General features: G+C 47.9%; 1 protein-coding gene across 3 annotated transcripts in view; it reads left to right on the top strand.

Annotated features, from left to right (window-relative positions):
• The window catches only part of LOC139422686 (AF4/FMR2 family member 1-like), a 72,329-nt gene that overhangs the window by 43,978 nt on the left and 10,650 nt on the right, over positions 1-17,701 (top strand). For all 3 annotated transcript variants that reach the window (XM_071173889.1, XM_071173888.1, XM_071173890.1), the window contains exons 8-10: positions 784-937; positions 2,571-3,542; positions 7,508-7,602. In XM_071173889.1, the coding sequence (XP_071029990.1) occupies positions 784-937; positions 2,571-3,542; positions 7,508-7,602 (1,221 nt within the window). The remainder of the gene's footprint in view (positions 1-783; positions 938-2,570; positions 3,543-7,507; positions 7,603-17,701) is intronic.

The following is a 17,701-nucleotide window of genomic DNA, read 5'->3' as shown; positions in this document are numbered from 1 at the left end:
ACTCTTATAAGTACCATGGGATCTTTAATAACCACAGAGAGTCAGGACGGACACCCGTTTTAACGTCCCATCTGAAAGAAGACACCCTACACTGTGTGATTTTTAACATGTCTTTGGTACGTAATTGGTCTAGCTAGCCTATACTCCAAAATTCAACATTCTAGTAATCACCTTTTTGAGTGTGGACTGTATTATTATGTATAGTGGATGGTTGGTTACCTTATGCTACACATCACATTTATGCTCGCTCAACATAGCCACTTCATATGAGCACTCGGTCTGCAATGGACTGGCCTACAGCCTGTGGCATGGTGCACAGCCACTTATACAAGGGTGGGTCTAATCCTGAATGCTGATTGGTTAAAACCGCATTCCAGCCGGTGTCTATTCCACAAATTACCACTGGCTAAATCTATGATCTTAAAATGCCCATTTACTCAGATGGAATAGACTGCAAACCACTTTTTGTGATGGTGAATATTAAATGGATTTTATTAGACATTAATATGAATATTAAATGGGTTTTATTAGACCATAACCGGCTGACAAAATGTCATCACCGATTCACCCCTAATCTTAACTCGATACATTGCTTTTTTTTATAAAACAGTATTGCTTTTTTTTGTCATGCTGTGACAGGATATGAAACTTTCATTCTCTGTCCTATCTTAACCTGCTTATCTGATTTTAATCTGGGTCTGTCTCTGTGTTCCCTGGTTGCGAGTGACTCTACTCGGTCTCAGTATGGTTGTAACCCTGTTCTTTCTCTTTCTGGTCCCCCAGTACGGTTACAGCAGCACATTCCAGTGGGGTGGAGTCAGCCAGCTCCAGTGACTCAGAGAGCAGCTCAGGGTCGGAGTCAGGCAGTGAGAGCAGTGAGAGTGGGACAGAGGCCCCCCCACAGCCCCTCAGGAGTAGTAGCCCACCTGTGACGAAGGTACAATCACACAGCACACTGATTAGTCATGCACTCAGAACACTTAAGTAACGTGCTTTGATCATATATATATATATATATATATATACACACACACTGTGGGGTGAAATTTCCTGGACACAAGTTAAAGTCCTGGACTAAAATAAACTTGCTCAATGGACATTCTCAGAACTAGATTTAGGCCCCCTATCTGCGCCTGGTCCGATATGTTTCTTTACATTGATGTTATATTGTCTGTAATTCTCATGCAACTTGCTTTGTCTTTTAATTGATACAGTGCCAGTCAAACGTTTGGGGACACACCTACTCATTCTAGGGTTTTTCTTTATTTGTACTATTTTCTACATTGCAGAATAATAGTGAAGACATCAAAACTATGAAATAACACATATGGAATCATGTAGTAACCAAAAAAAAGTGTTAAACAAATCAAAATATATTTGAGGTTCTTGCCAGGTAGGCACCCTTTGCCTTCATGACCGCTTTGCACACTCTTGGCATTCTCTCAACCAGCTTCATGAAGTAGTCACCTGGAATGCATTTCAATCAACAGGTGTGCCTTGTTAAAAATTAATTATTGGAATGTTTTTCCTCAATGCGTTTGAGCCAATCAGTTGTGTTGTAACAAGGTAGGGGTGGTATACAGAAGAGAGCCCAATTTGGTAAAAGGCCACGTCTGTATTGTGGCAAGAACAGCTCAAATAAGCAAAGAGAAACGACAGTCAATATAGAACATTTGAAGAACTTTGAAAGTTTCTTCTAGTAGAAATCTGTCGTTTTGGTCTGATGAGTCCAAAGGACAGATTCCCACCGTTCTATTGCTCGTGATTCTTGGCCCAAGCAAGTCTCTTCTTATTATTGGTGTCCTTTAGTAGTGGTTTCTTTGCAGCAATTCGGCCATGAAGGCCTGATTCACACAGTCTCCTCTGAACAGTTGATGTTGAGTCTGTTATCAACTGAACAGTTGATGATGTGTTTGTTACTTGAACTCTGTGAAGCATTTATGTGGGCTGCAATTTCTGAGGTGCAGTTAACTCCAATGAACTTATCCTCTGCTGCAGAGGTAACTCTGGGTCTTCCTTTCCTGTGGCGGTCCTCATGAGAGACAGTTTCATCATGGCTCTTGATGGTTTTTGCGACTGCACTTGAAGAAACGTTCAAAGTTCTTCAAATGTTCCATGTTGACTGACCTTCATTTCTTAAAGTAATGATGGACTGTCTTCAGTATACCAATCCTACCTTGTCATAACACAACTGATTGGCTCGAACGCATTAAGAAGGAAAGAAATTCCACAAATTAACTTTTAACAAGGCACACCTGTTAATTGAAATTATTAAAAAAAAATGTTGGTTACTACATGTGTTATTTCATAGTTTTGATGTCTTCACTTTTAATCTACAATTGAGAAAATAGTAAGTCAGGAAGTCACTGTCCATAGGAGTCAACTTTTGACTGGTACTAAAATATATATATTTTATTTATTTTCGTGGTAATGACTGGAGTAGCATGGTTTCCAGTTGTTTGATGCCATTCGTTCTGTTCCAGCCATTCTTATGAGCCGTCCTCCCCTCAGCAGCCACCCACTAATATATATTTGTGTTTCTTTTCATTTATCATATATTGTATGTCCAGGCGGAGGGCCCCGTGGTGACTAACTGGCAGTTGAACAACTGGATCAGAGTGAGCCAGCAGAACCCCAGCACAGAGAGCCAGAGTGACGCTCTACTGAGCCCTCTACCCAAACAGCAGCAGAGCCATGAGGAGGAGGCCATTCCTCCCAGGGACTACAAATCCAACACACCCCCACGTCGCTCAGAGTTCAGTGACGGCGAAGCCAAACCTCAACGCAGTGAAGAAGCTGCCCACAACCAGCATGTCCAACACAAGTCCCCGGCCACCTCGCACGTTGGGAACAGCAGCAACAGCAGCAGCCAGAGAAAGACAGTGGGGAACAAACACCCCTCCAGACCAGCCAAGGCTCCCCGACCTGAAGACCCTCAGGCTGGGTTACAGGTGGAGAGTGTGGAGGTGGTCCCCCGTGACAAAGACACCTCGTTCACAGACAGGCCAAAGGTCAAAACGAAAACCGGCCACAGCAATAGCAAGAGCAGCGGAGCCAAAACAAACAGCAGGAAGCCTGCCAAGCGTGGCACCTCTGAGAAGAAGACCGAACAACCAGCGTCACAGGGTGGCCCCAAGGTCACTCTGGTGCTGGACTGTAAGCGGGAGAAGTCTCCTAGTCCCAGTCCTGCCCAGGAGGTAGACCAGCCAGCCCCAGCTGTGGTGAAGACCATCAGTGTCAGGACAGAGACCCTCCCGGCCCCTCAGAAGGGCCAAAAGAAGCCCCGGCGCCACTCTCTAGACCCAGCACACAAGGCCAAGCGGGAGTCCTCAGCCAAAGCTTCCAGGGTCTGCCAAGGTCCTCCACGGGCCCTGCTGGTAAAGATAGAATTGAGCCTGCTTTCCAGGGTTCCCACCCAGGGTTCCAGGCCTTCTTCAGGGGGCCAGGAGCCAGCCATCAGGAAGGGACCCACCACAGCCCCAGAGAGGGGGGACACCAACCCCGCTGCCCCCATCCCTACCAAAGTCTGCAAGAAGAGACCGGTAGGTTGGCTTTTTATGATGAAATGGTATTCGTGGTGTTGCTGATTTAGTAGTGGTTGTTGTTTTTGCTTGATGAGCTGGTTTGGGTTCTGCAGTCCTTTTGTAGTAGTAGTAGTAACCTTCTCCCACTCCTAGCCAAGTGTATCAACAGTCCTATCGTACTCCTATCATTGTGCTTGCTATCATCCCGGCAGACACAGTGTCCCGTACTTCCTGTACACCTTCCTGTTACGTAACGATTACGGCAACTGCACCGTCCGCAACCGCAGGTCTCTGCAGAGGGTGGTGCGGTCAGCCCAACTCATCACCGGGGGCACACTGCCTGCCCTCCAAGACACCTACACCCCCCCGCTGACTGGATGTTTTTTGTCGTACCATCCTCTGTTATCCCTAGACACTCGTGCGCGAAAAAGCCCAGGAGGCCAGCTGTTTCTGAGATACTGTAACCGACGCGCCTGGCGCTGACGATCATAACACGCTCAGTTGTTTAGGTCACTCGTTGTGGCACATTTTAGCGTTCAATCAAACCGTAGCGGAAAGTCTCGACGTCTGCCTGCTTCATTATATAGCAAGTCACGTTTACTCACTGTCCATACTGTCTATACACACCATCCTATATAACTACTGTCTATACACACCATCCTATATAACTACTGTCTATACACACAATCCTACATAACTACTGTCTATACTGTCTATACACACCATCATATATGACTACTGTCTATACACACCATCCTATATAACTACTGTCTATACACACAATCCAAATCAAATCAAATCAAATTTTATTTGTCACATACACATGGTTAGCAGATGTTAATGCGAGTGTAGCGAAATGCTTGTGCTTCTAGTTCCGACAATGCAGTAATAACCAACAAGTAATCTAACTAACAATTCCAAAACTACTGTCTTGTACACAGTGTAAGGGGATAAAGAATATGTACATAAGGATATATGAATGAGTGATGGTACAGAGCAGCATAGGCAGATACAGTAGATTGTATCGAGTACAGTATATACATATGAGATGAGTATGTAAACAAAGTGGCATAGTTAAAGTGGCTAGTGATACATGTATTACATAAGGATACAGTCGATGATATAGAGTACAGTATATACGTATGCCTATGAGATGAATAATGTAGGGTAAGTAACATTATATAAGGTAGCATTGTTTAAAGTGGCTAGTGATATATTTACATCATTTCCCATCAATTCCCATTATTAAAGTGGCTGGAGTTGAGTCAGTGTCAGTGTGTTGGCAGCAGCCACTCAATGTTAGTGGTGGCTGTTTAACAGTCTGATAGCCTTGAGATAGAAGCTGTTTTTCAGTCTCTCGGTCCCAGCTTTGATGCACCTGTACTGACCTCGCCTTCTGGATGATAGCGGGGTGAACAGGCAGTGGCTCGGGTGGTTGATGTCCTTGATGATCTTTATGGCCTTCCTGTGACATCGGGTGGTGTAGGTGTCCTGGAGGGCAGGTAGTTTGCCCCCGGTGATGCGTTGTGCAGACCTCACTACCCTCTGGAGAGCCTTACGGTTGAGGGTGGAGCAGTTGCCGTACCAGGCGGTGATACAGCCCGCCAGGATGCTCTCGATTGTGCATCTGTAGAAGTTTGTGAGTGCTTTTGGTGACAAGCCAAATTTCTTCAGCCTCCTGAGGTTGAAGAGGCGCTGCTGCGCCTTCTTCACAATGCTGTCTGTGTGAGTGGACCAATTCAGTTTGTCTGTGATGTGTATGCCGAGGAACTTAAAACTTGCTACCCTCTCCACTACTGTTCCATCGATGTGGATAGGGGGGTGTTCCCTCTGCTGTTTCCTGAAGTCCACAATCATCTCCTTAGTTTTGTTGACGTTGAGTGTGAGGTTATTTTCCTGACACCACACTCCGAGGGCCCTCACCTCCTCCCTGTGGGCCGTCTCGTCGTTGTTGGTAATCAAGCCTACCACTGTTGTGTCGTCCGCAAACTTGATGATTGAGTTGGAGGCGTGCGTGGCCACGCAGTCGTGGGTGAACAGGGAGTACAGGAGAGGGCTCAGAACGCACCCTTGTGGGGCCCCAGTGTTGAGGATCAGCGGGGAGGAGATGTTGTTGCCTACACCTCACCACATAACTACTGTCTATACTGTCTATACACACCATCATATATAACTACTGTCTATACACATAATCCTATATAACTACTGTCTATACACACAATCCTACATAACTACTGTCTATACTGTCTATACACACCATCATATATAACTACTGTCTATACACACCATGCTATATAACTACTGTCTATACTGTCTATACACACCATCATATATAACTACTGTCTATACACATAATCCTATATAACTACTGTCTATACACACAATCCTACATAACTACTGTCTATACACACCATCCTATATAACTACTGTCTATACTGTCTATACACACCATCATATATAACTACTGTCTATACACACCATCCTATATAACTACTGTCTATACACACAATCCTACATAACTACTGTCTATACACACAATCCTACATAACTACTGTCTATACTGTCTATACACACCATCCTATATAACTACTGTCTATACTGTCTATACACACCATCCTATATAACTACTGTCTATATACACCATCCTATATAACTACTGTCTATACTGTCTATACACACCATCCTATATGACTACTGTCCATACACACCATCCTATATAACTACTGTCTATACACACCATCCTATATAACTACTGTCTATATACACCATCCTATATAACTACTGTCTATACTGTCTATACACACCATCCTATATAACTACTGTCTATACTGTCTATACACACCATCCTATATAACTACTGTCTATATACACCATCCTATATAACTACTGTCTATACTGTCTATACACACCATCCTATATAACTACTGTCTATACACACCATCCTATATAACTACTGTCTATACACACCATCCTATATAACTACTGTCTATACACACCATCCTATATAACTACTGTCTATACACACCATCCTTTATAACTACTGTCCATACTGTCTATACACACCATTCTATATAACTACTGTCTATACACACCATCCTATATAACTACTGTCTATACACACCATCCTGTATAACTACTGTCTATACACACCATTCCATAATAACTGTCTATACACACCATTCCATAATAACTACTGTCTATACACACCATTCCATAATAACTGTCTATACACACCATTCCATAATAACTACTGTCTATACACACCATCCTATATAACTACTGTCTATACACACCATCCTATATAACTACTGTCTATACACACCATCCTATATAACTACTGTCTATACACACCATCCTATATAACTACTGTCTATACACACCATTCCATAATAACTACTGTCTATACACACCATTCCATAATAACTGTCTATACACACCATTCCATAATAACTACTGTCTATACACACCATCCTATATAACTACTGTCTATACTGTCTATACACACAATCCTATATAACTACCGTCTATTAACACCATCCTATATATATATATATATATATATATAGGCTCATTTTTTATATATTTTTTTTATTCCTTTCTTTGGTCATTTGTGTGTATTGTTAGGTATTGCTGCACTGTTGAAGCCAGAAACATTTAGCTGTACACAACCGATTTTTGATTACATTTAGAGACCAGTCCTATGGCTTAGTTCCAAAAATTGAGTCGAATTGTTATGTACAGTACCTGGTTTGTTTTCTTTGGCTCTCTGTTCATTGAGGTGAACAGGGCAGCCTGGCCTCCTTCACAAGGCTCTTATCTAGGCTGTGCGTCATTGCCCATCTGAGGGCTGCCAAGCTGTACGGTTGACTAACGTTATAAAGTGGTAGTACTATGATAATGGTGGTTTCGCCATAGAAGCTTGGTTTGCCCTTTCTATAACTGGAAGAAGAGCGAGCCTGTCGCTAATACGTTTTGTTTCTCAGGCTGAGAAGGATGTGAAAACCGTGCCAAGGAAGAAGCCAAAGCTGCAGAAAGATCTTAAACCCTCCACTTCAGGTCCTGGTTCCCGCAAGTCTGAGTGAGTAGCACAACACCTGCTCTCTCTCCTCCTCCTCCTAGCTAGTGAGTAACACTACACCTGCTCTCTCCTCCTCCTAGCTAGTGAGTAACACTACACCTGCTCTCTCTCCTCCTCCTCCTCCTAGCTAGTGAGTAACACTACACCTCCTCTCTCTCCTCCTCCTCCTCCTAGCTAGTGAGTAACACTACACCTACTCTCTCTCTCCTCCTAGCTAGTGAGTAACACTACACCTGCTCTCTCTCCTCCTAGCTAGTGAGTAACACTACACCTGCTCTCTCTCCTCCTAGCTAGTGAGTAACACTACACCTGCTCTCTCTCCTCCTAGCTAGTGAGTAACACTACACCTGCTCTCTCCTCATCCTAGCTAATGAGTAACACCACACCTGCTCTCTCCTCCTCCTAGCTAGTGAGTAACACTACACCTGCTCTCTCTCCTCCTCCTCCTAGCTAGTGAGTAACACTACACCTGCTCTCTCCTCATCCTAGCTAGTGAGTAACACCACACCTGCTCTCTCTCTCTCTCCTCCTAGTTAGTGAGTAACACTACACCTGCTCTCTCTCTCTCCTCCTAGCTAGTGAGTAACACCACACCTGCTCTCTCTCTCTCTCCTAGCTAGTGAGTAACACTACACCTGCTCTCTCTCCTCCTAGCTAGTGAGTAACACTACACCTGCTCTCTCCTCATCCTAGCTAATGAGTAACACCACACCTGCTCTCTCCTCCTCCTAGCTAGTGAGTAACACTACACCTGCTCTCTCCTCATCCTAGCTAGTGAGTAACACCACACCTGCTCTCTCCTCCTCCTCCTAGCTAGTGAGTAACACTACACCTGCTCTCTCCTCATCCTAGCTAGTGAGTAACACCACACCTGCTCTCTCTCCTCCTCCTCCTCCTAGCTAGTGAGTAACACTACACCTGCTCTCTCTCCTCCTAGCTAGTGAGTAACACTACACCTGCTCTCTCCTCATCCTAGCTAGTGAGTAACACCACACCTGCTCTCTCCTCCTCCTCCTAGCTAGTGAGTAACACTACACCTGCTCTCTCCTCCTCCTAGCTAGTGAGTAACACTACACCTGCTCTCTCTCTCCTCCTCCTAGCTAGTGAGTAACACTACACCTGCTCTCTCTCCTCATCCTAGCTAGTGAGTAACACTACACCTGCTCTCTCTCCTCATCCTAGCTAGTGAGTAACACTACACCTGCTCTCTCCTCATCCTAGCTAGTGAGTAACACCACACCTGCTCTCTCTCTCCTCCTAGCTAGTGAGTAACACTACACCTGCTCTCTCTCCTCCTAGCTAGTGAGTAACACTACACCTGCTCTCTCCTCATCCTAGCTAATGAGTAACACCACACCTGCTCTCTCCTCCTCCTAGCTAGTGAGTAACACTACACCTGCTCTCTCCTCATCCTAGCTAGTGAGTAACACCACACCTGCTCTCTCCTCCTCCTCCTAGCTAGTGAGTAACACTACACCTGCTCTCTCCTCATCCTAGCTAGTGAGTAACACCACACCTGCTCTCTCTCCTCCTCCTCCTCCTCCTAGCTAGTGAGTAACACTACACCTGCTCTCTCCTCCTAGCTAGTGAGTAACACTACACCTGCTCTCTCCTCATCCTAGCTAGTGAGTAACATCACACCTGCTCTCTCCTCCTCCTCCTAGCTAGTGAGTAACACTACACCTGCTCTCTCCTCCTCCTAGCTAGTGAGTAACACTACACCTGCTCTCTCTCCCCCCCTCCTCCTAGCTAGTGAGTAACACTACACCTGCTCTCTCTCTCCTCCTCCTAGCTAGTGAGTAACACTACACCTGCTCTCTCTCCTCATCCTAGCTAGTGAGTAACACCACACCTGCTCTCTCTCCCCTCCTCCTCCTAGCTAGTGAGTAACACTACACCTGCTCTCTCTCCTCCTCCTAGCTAGTGAGTAACACTACACCTGCTCTCTCCTCCTCCTAGCTAGTGAGTAACACTACACCTGCTCTCTCTCCTCCTCCTCCTAGCTAGTGAGTAACACTACACCTGCTCTCTCCTCATCCTAGCTAGTGAGTAACACCACACCTGCTCTCTCTCTCTCTCCTCCTAGTTAGTGAGTAACACTACACCTGCTCTCTCTCCTCCTCCTCCTCCTAGCTAGTGAGTAACACTACACCTGCTCTCTCTCCCCCCCTCCTCCTAGTTAGTGAGTAACACTACACCTGCTCTCTCTCCTCCTCCTCCTCCTAGCTAGTGAGTAACACTACACCTGCTCTCTCTCCCCTCCTCCTCCTAGCTAGTGAGTAACACTACACCTCCTCTCTCTCCTCCTCCTCCTCCTAGCTAGTGAGTAACACTACACCTACTCTCTCTCTCCTCCTAGCTAGTGAGTAACACTACACCTGCTCTCTCTCCTCCTAGCTAGTGAGTAACACTACACCTGCTCTCTCTCCTCCTAGCTAGTGAGTAACACTACACCTGCTCTCTCCTCATCCTAGCTAGTGAGTAACACTACACCTGCTCTCTCCTCATCCTAGCTAGTGAGTAACACCACACCTGCTCTCTCCTCCTCCTCCTAGCTAGTGAGTAACACTACACCTGCTCTCTCCTCATCCTAGCTAGTGAGTAACACCACACCTGCTCTCTCTCCTCCTCCTCCTCCTAGCTAGTGAGTAACACTACACCTGCTCTCTCCTCCTAGCTAGTGAGTAACACTACACCTGCTCTCTCCTCATCCTAGCTAGTGAGTAACACCACACCTGCTCTCTCCTCCTCCTCCTAGCTAGTGAGTAACACTACACCTGCTCTCTCCTCCTCCTAGCTAGTGAGTAACACTACACCTGCTCTCTCTCCCCTCCTCCTCCTAGCTAGTGAGTAACACTACACCTGCTATCTCTCTCCTCCTCCTAGCTAGTGAGTAACACTACACCTGCTCTCTCTCCTCATCCTAGCTAGTGAGTAACACCACACCTGCTCTCTCTCCCCTCCTCCTCCTAGCTAGTGAGTAACACTACACCTCCTCTCTCCTCATCCTAGCTAATGAGTAACACCACACCTGCTCTCTCCTCCTCCTAGCTAGTGAGTAACACTACACCTGCTCTCTCCTCATCCTAGCTAGTGAGTAACACCACACCTGCTCTCTCCTCCTCCTCCTAGCTAGTGAGTAACACTACACCTGCTCTCTCCTCATCCTAGCTAGTGAGTAACACCACACCTGCTCTCTCTCCTCCTCCTCCTCCTAGCTAGTGAGTAACACTACACCTGCTCTCTCCTCCTAGCTAGTGAGTAACACTACACCTGCTCTCTCCTCATCCTAGCTAGTGAGTAACACCACACCTGCTCTCTCCTCCTCCTCCTAGCTAGTGAGTAACACTACACCTGCTCTCTCCTCATCCTAGCTAGTGAGTAACACTACACCTGCTCTCTCTCCCCTCCTCCTCCTAGCTAGTGAGTAACACTACACCTGCTCTCTCTCCTCCTCCTAGCTAGTGAGTAACACTACACCTGCTCTCTCTCCTCATCCTAGCTAGTGAGTAACACTACACCTGCTCTCTCTCCTCATCCTAGCTAGTGAGTAACACTACACCTGCTCTCTCCTCATCCTAGCTAGTGAGTAACACCACACCTGCTCTCTCTCTCCTCCTAGCTAGTGAGTAACACTACACCTGCTCTCTCCTCATCCTAGCTAGTGAGTAACACCACACCTGCTCTCTCTCCTCCTCCTCCTCCTAGCTAGTGAGTAACACTACACCTGCTCTCTCTCCTCATCCTAGCTAGTGAGTAACACTACACCTGCTCTCTCCTCCTAGCTAGTGAGTAACACTACACCTGCTCTCTCTCTCCTCCTCCTAGCTAGTGAGTAACACTACACCTGCTCTCTCTCCTCCTCCTCCTAGCTAGTGAGTAACACTACACCTGCTCTCTCCTCATCCTAGCTAGTGAGTAACACCACACCTGCTCTCTCCCCTCCTCCTCCTAGCTAGTGAGTAACACTACACCTGCTCTCTCCTCATCCTAGCTAGTGAGTAACACTACACCTGCTCTCTCCTCCTCCTAGCTAGTGAGTAACACTACACCTGCTCTCTCTCCTCCTCCTCCTAGCTAGTGAGTAACACTACACCTGCTCTCTCCTCATCCTAGCTAGTGAGTAACACCACACCTGCTCTCTCTCCCCTCCTCCTCCTAGCTAGTGAGTAACACCACACCTGCTCTCTCTTCTCCTCCTCCTCCTCCTAGCTAGTGAGTAACACTACACCTGCTCTCTCCTCCTAGCTAGTGAGTAACACTACACCTGCTCTCTCCTCATCCTAGCTAGTGAGTAACACCACACCTGCTCTCTCCTCCTCCTCCTAGCTAGTGAGTAACACTACACCTGCTCTCTCCTCCTCCTAGCTAGTGATTAACACTACACCTGCTCTCTCTCCCCTCCTCCTCCTAGCTAGTGAGTAACACTACACCTGCTCTCTCTCTCCTCCTCCTAGCTAGTGAGTAACACTACACCTGCTCTCTCTCCTCATCCTAGCTAGTGAGTAACACCACACCTGCTCTCTCTCCCCTCCTCCTCCTAGCTAGTGAGTAACACTACACCTCCTCTCTCCTCATCCTAGCTAATGAGTAACACCACACCTGCTCTCTCCTCCTCCTAGCTAGTGAGTAACACTACACCTGCTCTCTCCTCATCCTAGCTAGTGAGTAACACCACACCTGCTCTCTCTCCCCTCCTCCTCCTAGCTAGTGAGTAACACTACACCTCCTCTCTCCTCATCCTAGCTAATGAGTAACACCACACCTGCTCTCTCCTCCTCCTAGCTAGTGAGTAACACTACACCTGCTCTCTCCTCATCCTAGCTAGTGAGTAACACCACACCTGCTCTCTCCTCCTCCTCCTAGCTAGTGAGTAACACTACACCTGCTCTCTCCTCATCCTAGCTAGTGAGTAACACCACACCTGCTCTCTCTCCTCCTCCTCCTCCTAGCTAGTGAGTAACACTACACCTGCTCTCTCCTCCTAGCTAGTGAGTAACACTACACCTGCTCTCTCCTCATCCTAGCTAGTGAGTAACACCACACCTGCTCTCTCCTCCTCCTCCTAGCTAGTGAGTAACACTACACCTGCTCTCTCCTCATCCTAGCTAGTGAGTAACACTACACCTGCTCTCTCTCCCCTCCTCCTCCTAGCTAGTGAGTAACACTACACCTGCTCTCTCTCCTCCTCCTAGCTAGTGAGTAACACTACACCTGCTCTCTCTCCTCATCCTAGCTAGTGAGTAACACTACACCTGCTCTCTCTCCTCATCCTAGCTAGTGAGTAACACTACACCTGCTCTCTCCTCATCCTAGCTAGTGAGTAACACCACACCTGCTCTCTCTCTCCTCCTAGCTAGTGAGTAACACTACACCTGCTCTCTCCTCATCCTAGCTAGTGAGTAACATCACACCTGCTCTCTCCTCCTCCTCCTAGCTAGTGAGTAACACTACACCTGCTCTCTCCTCCTCCTAGCTAGTGAGTAACACTACACCTGCTCTCTCTCCCCCCCTCCTCCTAGCTAGTGAGTAACACTACACCTGCTCTCTCTCTCCTCCTCCTAGCTAGTGAGTAACACTACACCTGCTCTCTCTCCTCATCCTAGCTAGTGAGTAACACCACACCTGCTCTCTCTCCCCTCCTCCTCCTAGCTAGTGAGTAACACTACACCTGCTCTCTCTCCTCCTCCTAGCTAGTGAGTAACACTACACCTGCTCTCTCCTCCTCCTAGCTAGTGAGTAACACTACACCTGCTCTCTCTCCTCCTCCTCCTAGCTAGTGAGTAACACTACACCTGCTCTCTCCTCATCCTAGCTAGTGAGTAACACCACACCTGCTCTCTCTCTCTCTCCTCCTAGTTAGTGAGTAACACTACACCTGCTCTCTCTCCTCCTCCTCCTCCTAGCTAGTGAGTAACACTACACCTGCTCTCTCTCCCCCCCTCCTCCTAGTTAGTGAGTAACACTACACCTGCTCTCTCTCCTCCTCCTCCTCCTAGCTAGTGAGTAACACTACACCTGCTCTCTCTCCCCTCCTCCTCCTAGCTAGTGAGTAACACTACACCTCCTCTCTCTCCTCCTCCTCCTCCTAGCTAGTGAGTAACACTACACCTACTCTCTCTCTCCTCCTAGCTAGTGAGTAACACTACACCTGCTCTCTCTCCTCCTAGCTAGTGAGTAACACTACACCTGCTCTCTCTCCTCCTAGCTAGTGAGTAACACTACACCTGCTCTCTCCTCATCCTAGCTAGTGAGTAACACTACACCTGCTCTCTCCTCATCCTAGCTAGTGAGTAACACCACACCTGCTCTCTCCTCCTCCTCCTAGCTAGTGAGTAACACTACACCTGCTCTCTCCTCATCCTAGCTAGTGAGTAACACCACACCTGCTCTCTCTCCTCCTCCTCCTCCTAGCTAGTGAGTAACACTACACCTGCTCTCTCCTCCTAGCTAGTGAGTAACACTACACCTGCTCTCTCCTCATCCTAGCTAGTGAGTAACACCACACCTGCTCTCTCCTCCTCCTCCTAGCTAGTGAGTAACACTACACCTGCTCTCTCCTCCTCCTAGCTAGTGAGTAACACTACACCTGCTCTCTCTCCCCTCCTCCTCCTAGCTAGTGAGTAACACTACACCTGCTATCTCTCTCCTCCTCCTAGCTAGTGAGTAACACTACACCTGCTCTCTCTCCTCATCCTAGCTAGTGAGTAACACCACACCTGCTCTCTCTCCCCTCCTCCTCCTAGCTAGTGAGTAACACTACACCTCCTCTCTCCTCATCCTAGCTAATGAGTAACACCACACCTGCTCTCTCCTCCTCCTAGCTAGTGAGTAACACTACACCTGCTCTCTCCTCATCCTAGCTAGTGAGTAACACCACACCTGCTCTCTCCTCCTCCTCCTAGCTAGTGAGTAACACTACACCTGCTCTCTCCTCATCCTAGCTAGTGAGTAACACCACACCTGCTCTCTCTCCTCCTCCTCCTCCTAGCTAGTGAGTAACACTACACCTGCTCTCTCCTCCTAGCTAGTGAGTAACACTACACCTGCTCTCTCCTCATCCTAGCTAGTGAGTAACACCACACCTGCTCTCTCCTCCTCCTCCTAGCTAGTGAGTAACACTACACCTGCTCTCTCCTCATCCTAGCTAGTGAGTAACACTACACCTGCTCTCTCTCCCCTCCTCCTCCTAGCTAGTGAGTAACACTACACCTGCTCTCTCTCCTCCTCCTAGCTAGTGAGTAACACTACACCTGCTCTCTCTCCTCATCCTAGCTAGTGAGTAACACTACACCTGCTCTCTCTCCTCATCCTAGCTAGTGAGTAACACTACACCTGCTCTCTCCTCATCCTAGCTAGTGAGTAACACCACACCTGCTCTCTCTCTCCTCCTAGCTAGTGAGTAACACTACACCTGCTCTCTCCTCATCCTAGCTAGTGAGTAACACCACACCTGCTCTCTCTCCTCCTCCTCCTCCTAGCTAGTGAGTAACACTACACCTGCTCTCTCTCCTCATCCTAGCTAGTGAGTAACACTACACCTGCTCTCTCCTCCTAGCTAGTGAGTAACACTACACCTGCTCTCTCTCTCCTCCTCCTAGCTAGTGAGTAACACTACACCTGCTCTCTCTCCTCCTCCTCCTAGCTAGTGAGTAACACTACACCTGCTCTCTCCTCATCCTAGCTAGTGAGTAACACCACACCTGCTCTCTCCCCTCCTCCTCCTAGCTAGTGAGTAACACTACACCTGCTCTCTCCTCATCCTAGCTAGTGAGTAACACTACACCTGCTCTCTCCTCCTCCTAGCTAGTGAGTAACACTACACCTGCTCTCTCTCCTCCTCCTCCTAGCTAGTGAGTAACACTACACCTGCTCTCTCCTCATCCTAGCTAGTGAGTAACACCACACCTGCTCTCTCTCCCCTCCTCCTCCTAGCTAGTGAGTAACACCACACCTGCTCTCTCTTCTCCTCCTCCTCCTCCTAGCTAGTGAGTAACACTACACCTGCTCTCTCCTCCTAGCTAGTGAGTAACACTACACCTGCTCTCTCCTCATCCTAGCTAGTGAGTAACACCACACCTGCTCTCTCCTCCTCCTCCTAGCTAGTGAGTAACACTACACCTGCTCTCTCCTCCTCCTAGCTAGTGATTAACACTACACCTGCTCTCTCTCCCCTCCTCCTCCTAGCTAGTGAGTAACACTACACCTGCTCTCTCTCTCCTCCTCCTAGCTAGTGAGTAACACTACACCTGCTCTCTCTCCTCATCCTAGCTAGTGAGTAACACCACACCTGCTCTCTCTCCCCTCCTCCTCCTAGCTAGTGAGTAACACTACACCTCCTCTCTCCTCATCCTAGCTAATGAGTAACACCACACCTGCTCTCTCCTCCTCCTAGCTAGTGAGTAACACTACACCTGCTCTCTCCTCATCCTAGCTAGTGAGTAACACCACACCTGCTCTCTCTCCCCTCCTCCTCCTAGCTAGTGAGTAACACTACACCTCCTCTCTCCTCATCCTAGCTAATGAGTAACACCACACCTGCTCTCTCCTCCTCCTAGCTAGTGAGTAACACTACACCTGCTCTCTCCTCATCCTAGCTAGTGAGTAACACCACACCTGCTCTCTCCTCCTCCTCCTAGCTAGTGAGTAACACTACACCTGCTCTCTCCTCATCCTAGCTAGTGAGTAACACCACACCTGCTCTCTCTCCTCCTCCTCCTCCTAGCTAGTGAGTAACACTACACCTGCTCTCTCCTCCTAGCTAGTGAGTAACACTACACCTGCTCTCTCCTCATCCTAGCTAGTGAGTAACACCACACCTGCTCTCTCCTCCTCCTCCTAGCTAGTGAGTAACACTACACCTGCTCTCTCCTCATCCTAGCTAGTGAGTAACACTACACCTGCTCTCTCTCCCCTCCTCCTCCTAGCTAGTGAGTAACACTACACCTGCTCTCTCTCCTCCTCCTAGCTAGTGAGTAACACTACACCTGCTCTCTCTCCTCATCCTAGCTAGTGAGTAACACTACACCTGCTCTCTCTCCTCATCCTAGCTAGTGAGTAACACTACACCTGCTCTCTCCTCATCCTAGCTAGTGAGTAACACCACACCTGCTCTCTCTCTCCTCCTAGCTAGTGAGTAACACTACACCTGCTCTCTCCTCATCCTAGCTAGTGAGTAACACCACACCTGCTCTCTCTCCTCCTCCTCCTCCTAGCTAGTGAGTAACACTACACCTGCTCTCTCTCCTCATCCTAGCTAGTGAGTAACACTACACCTGCTCTCTCCTCCTAGCTAGTGAGTAACACTACACCTGCTCTCTCTCTCCTCCTCCTAGCTAGTGAGTAACACTACACCTGCTCTCTCTCCTCCTCCTCCTAGCTAGTGAGTAACACTACACCTGCTCTCTCCTCATCCTAGCTAGTGAGTAACACCACACCTGCTCTCTCCCCTCCTCCTCCTAGCTAGTGAGTAACACTACACCTGCTCTCTCCTCATCCTAGCTAGTGAGTAACACTACACCTGCTCTCTCCTCCTCCTAGCTAGTGAGTAACACTACACCTGCTCTCTCTCCTCCTCCTCCTAGCTAGTGAGTAACACTACACCTGCTCTCTCCTCATCCTAGCTAGTGAGTAACACCACACCTGCTCTCTCTCCCCTCCTCCTCCTAGCTAGTGAGTAACACCACACCTGCTCTCTCTCCTCCTCCTCCTCCTAGCTAGTGAGTAACACTACACCTGCTCTCTCCTCCTAGCTAGTGAGTAACACTACACCTGCTCTCTCCTCATCCTAGCTAGTGAGTAACACCACACCTGCTCTCTCCTCCTCCTCCTAGCTAGTGAGTAACACTACACCTGCTCTCTCCTCCTCCTAGCTAGTGAGTAACACTACACCTGCTCTCTCTCCCCTCCTCCTCCTAGCTAGTGAGTAACACTACACCTGCTCTCTCTCTCCTCCTCCTAGCTAGTGAGTAACACTACACCTGCTCTCTCTCCTCATCCTAGCTAGTGAGTAACACCACACCTGCTCTCTCTCCCCTCCTCCTCCTAGCTAGTGAGTAACACTACACCTCCTCTCTCCTCATCCTAGCTAATGAGTAAC

This window comes from Oncorhynchus clarkii, chromosome 12 (assembly GCF_045791955.1).
Source record: "Oncorhynchus clarkii lewisi isolate Uvic-CL-2024 chromosome 12, UVic_Ocla_1.0, whole genome shotgun sequence".
Taxonomy (NCBI): Eukaryota; Metazoa; Chordata; class Actinopteri; order Salmoniformes; family Salmonidae; genus Oncorhynchus; species Oncorhynchus clarkii.
Note: the sequence above shows the minus strand (reverse complement) of the source record. Positions and strands in the feature narration are given on the sequence as shown.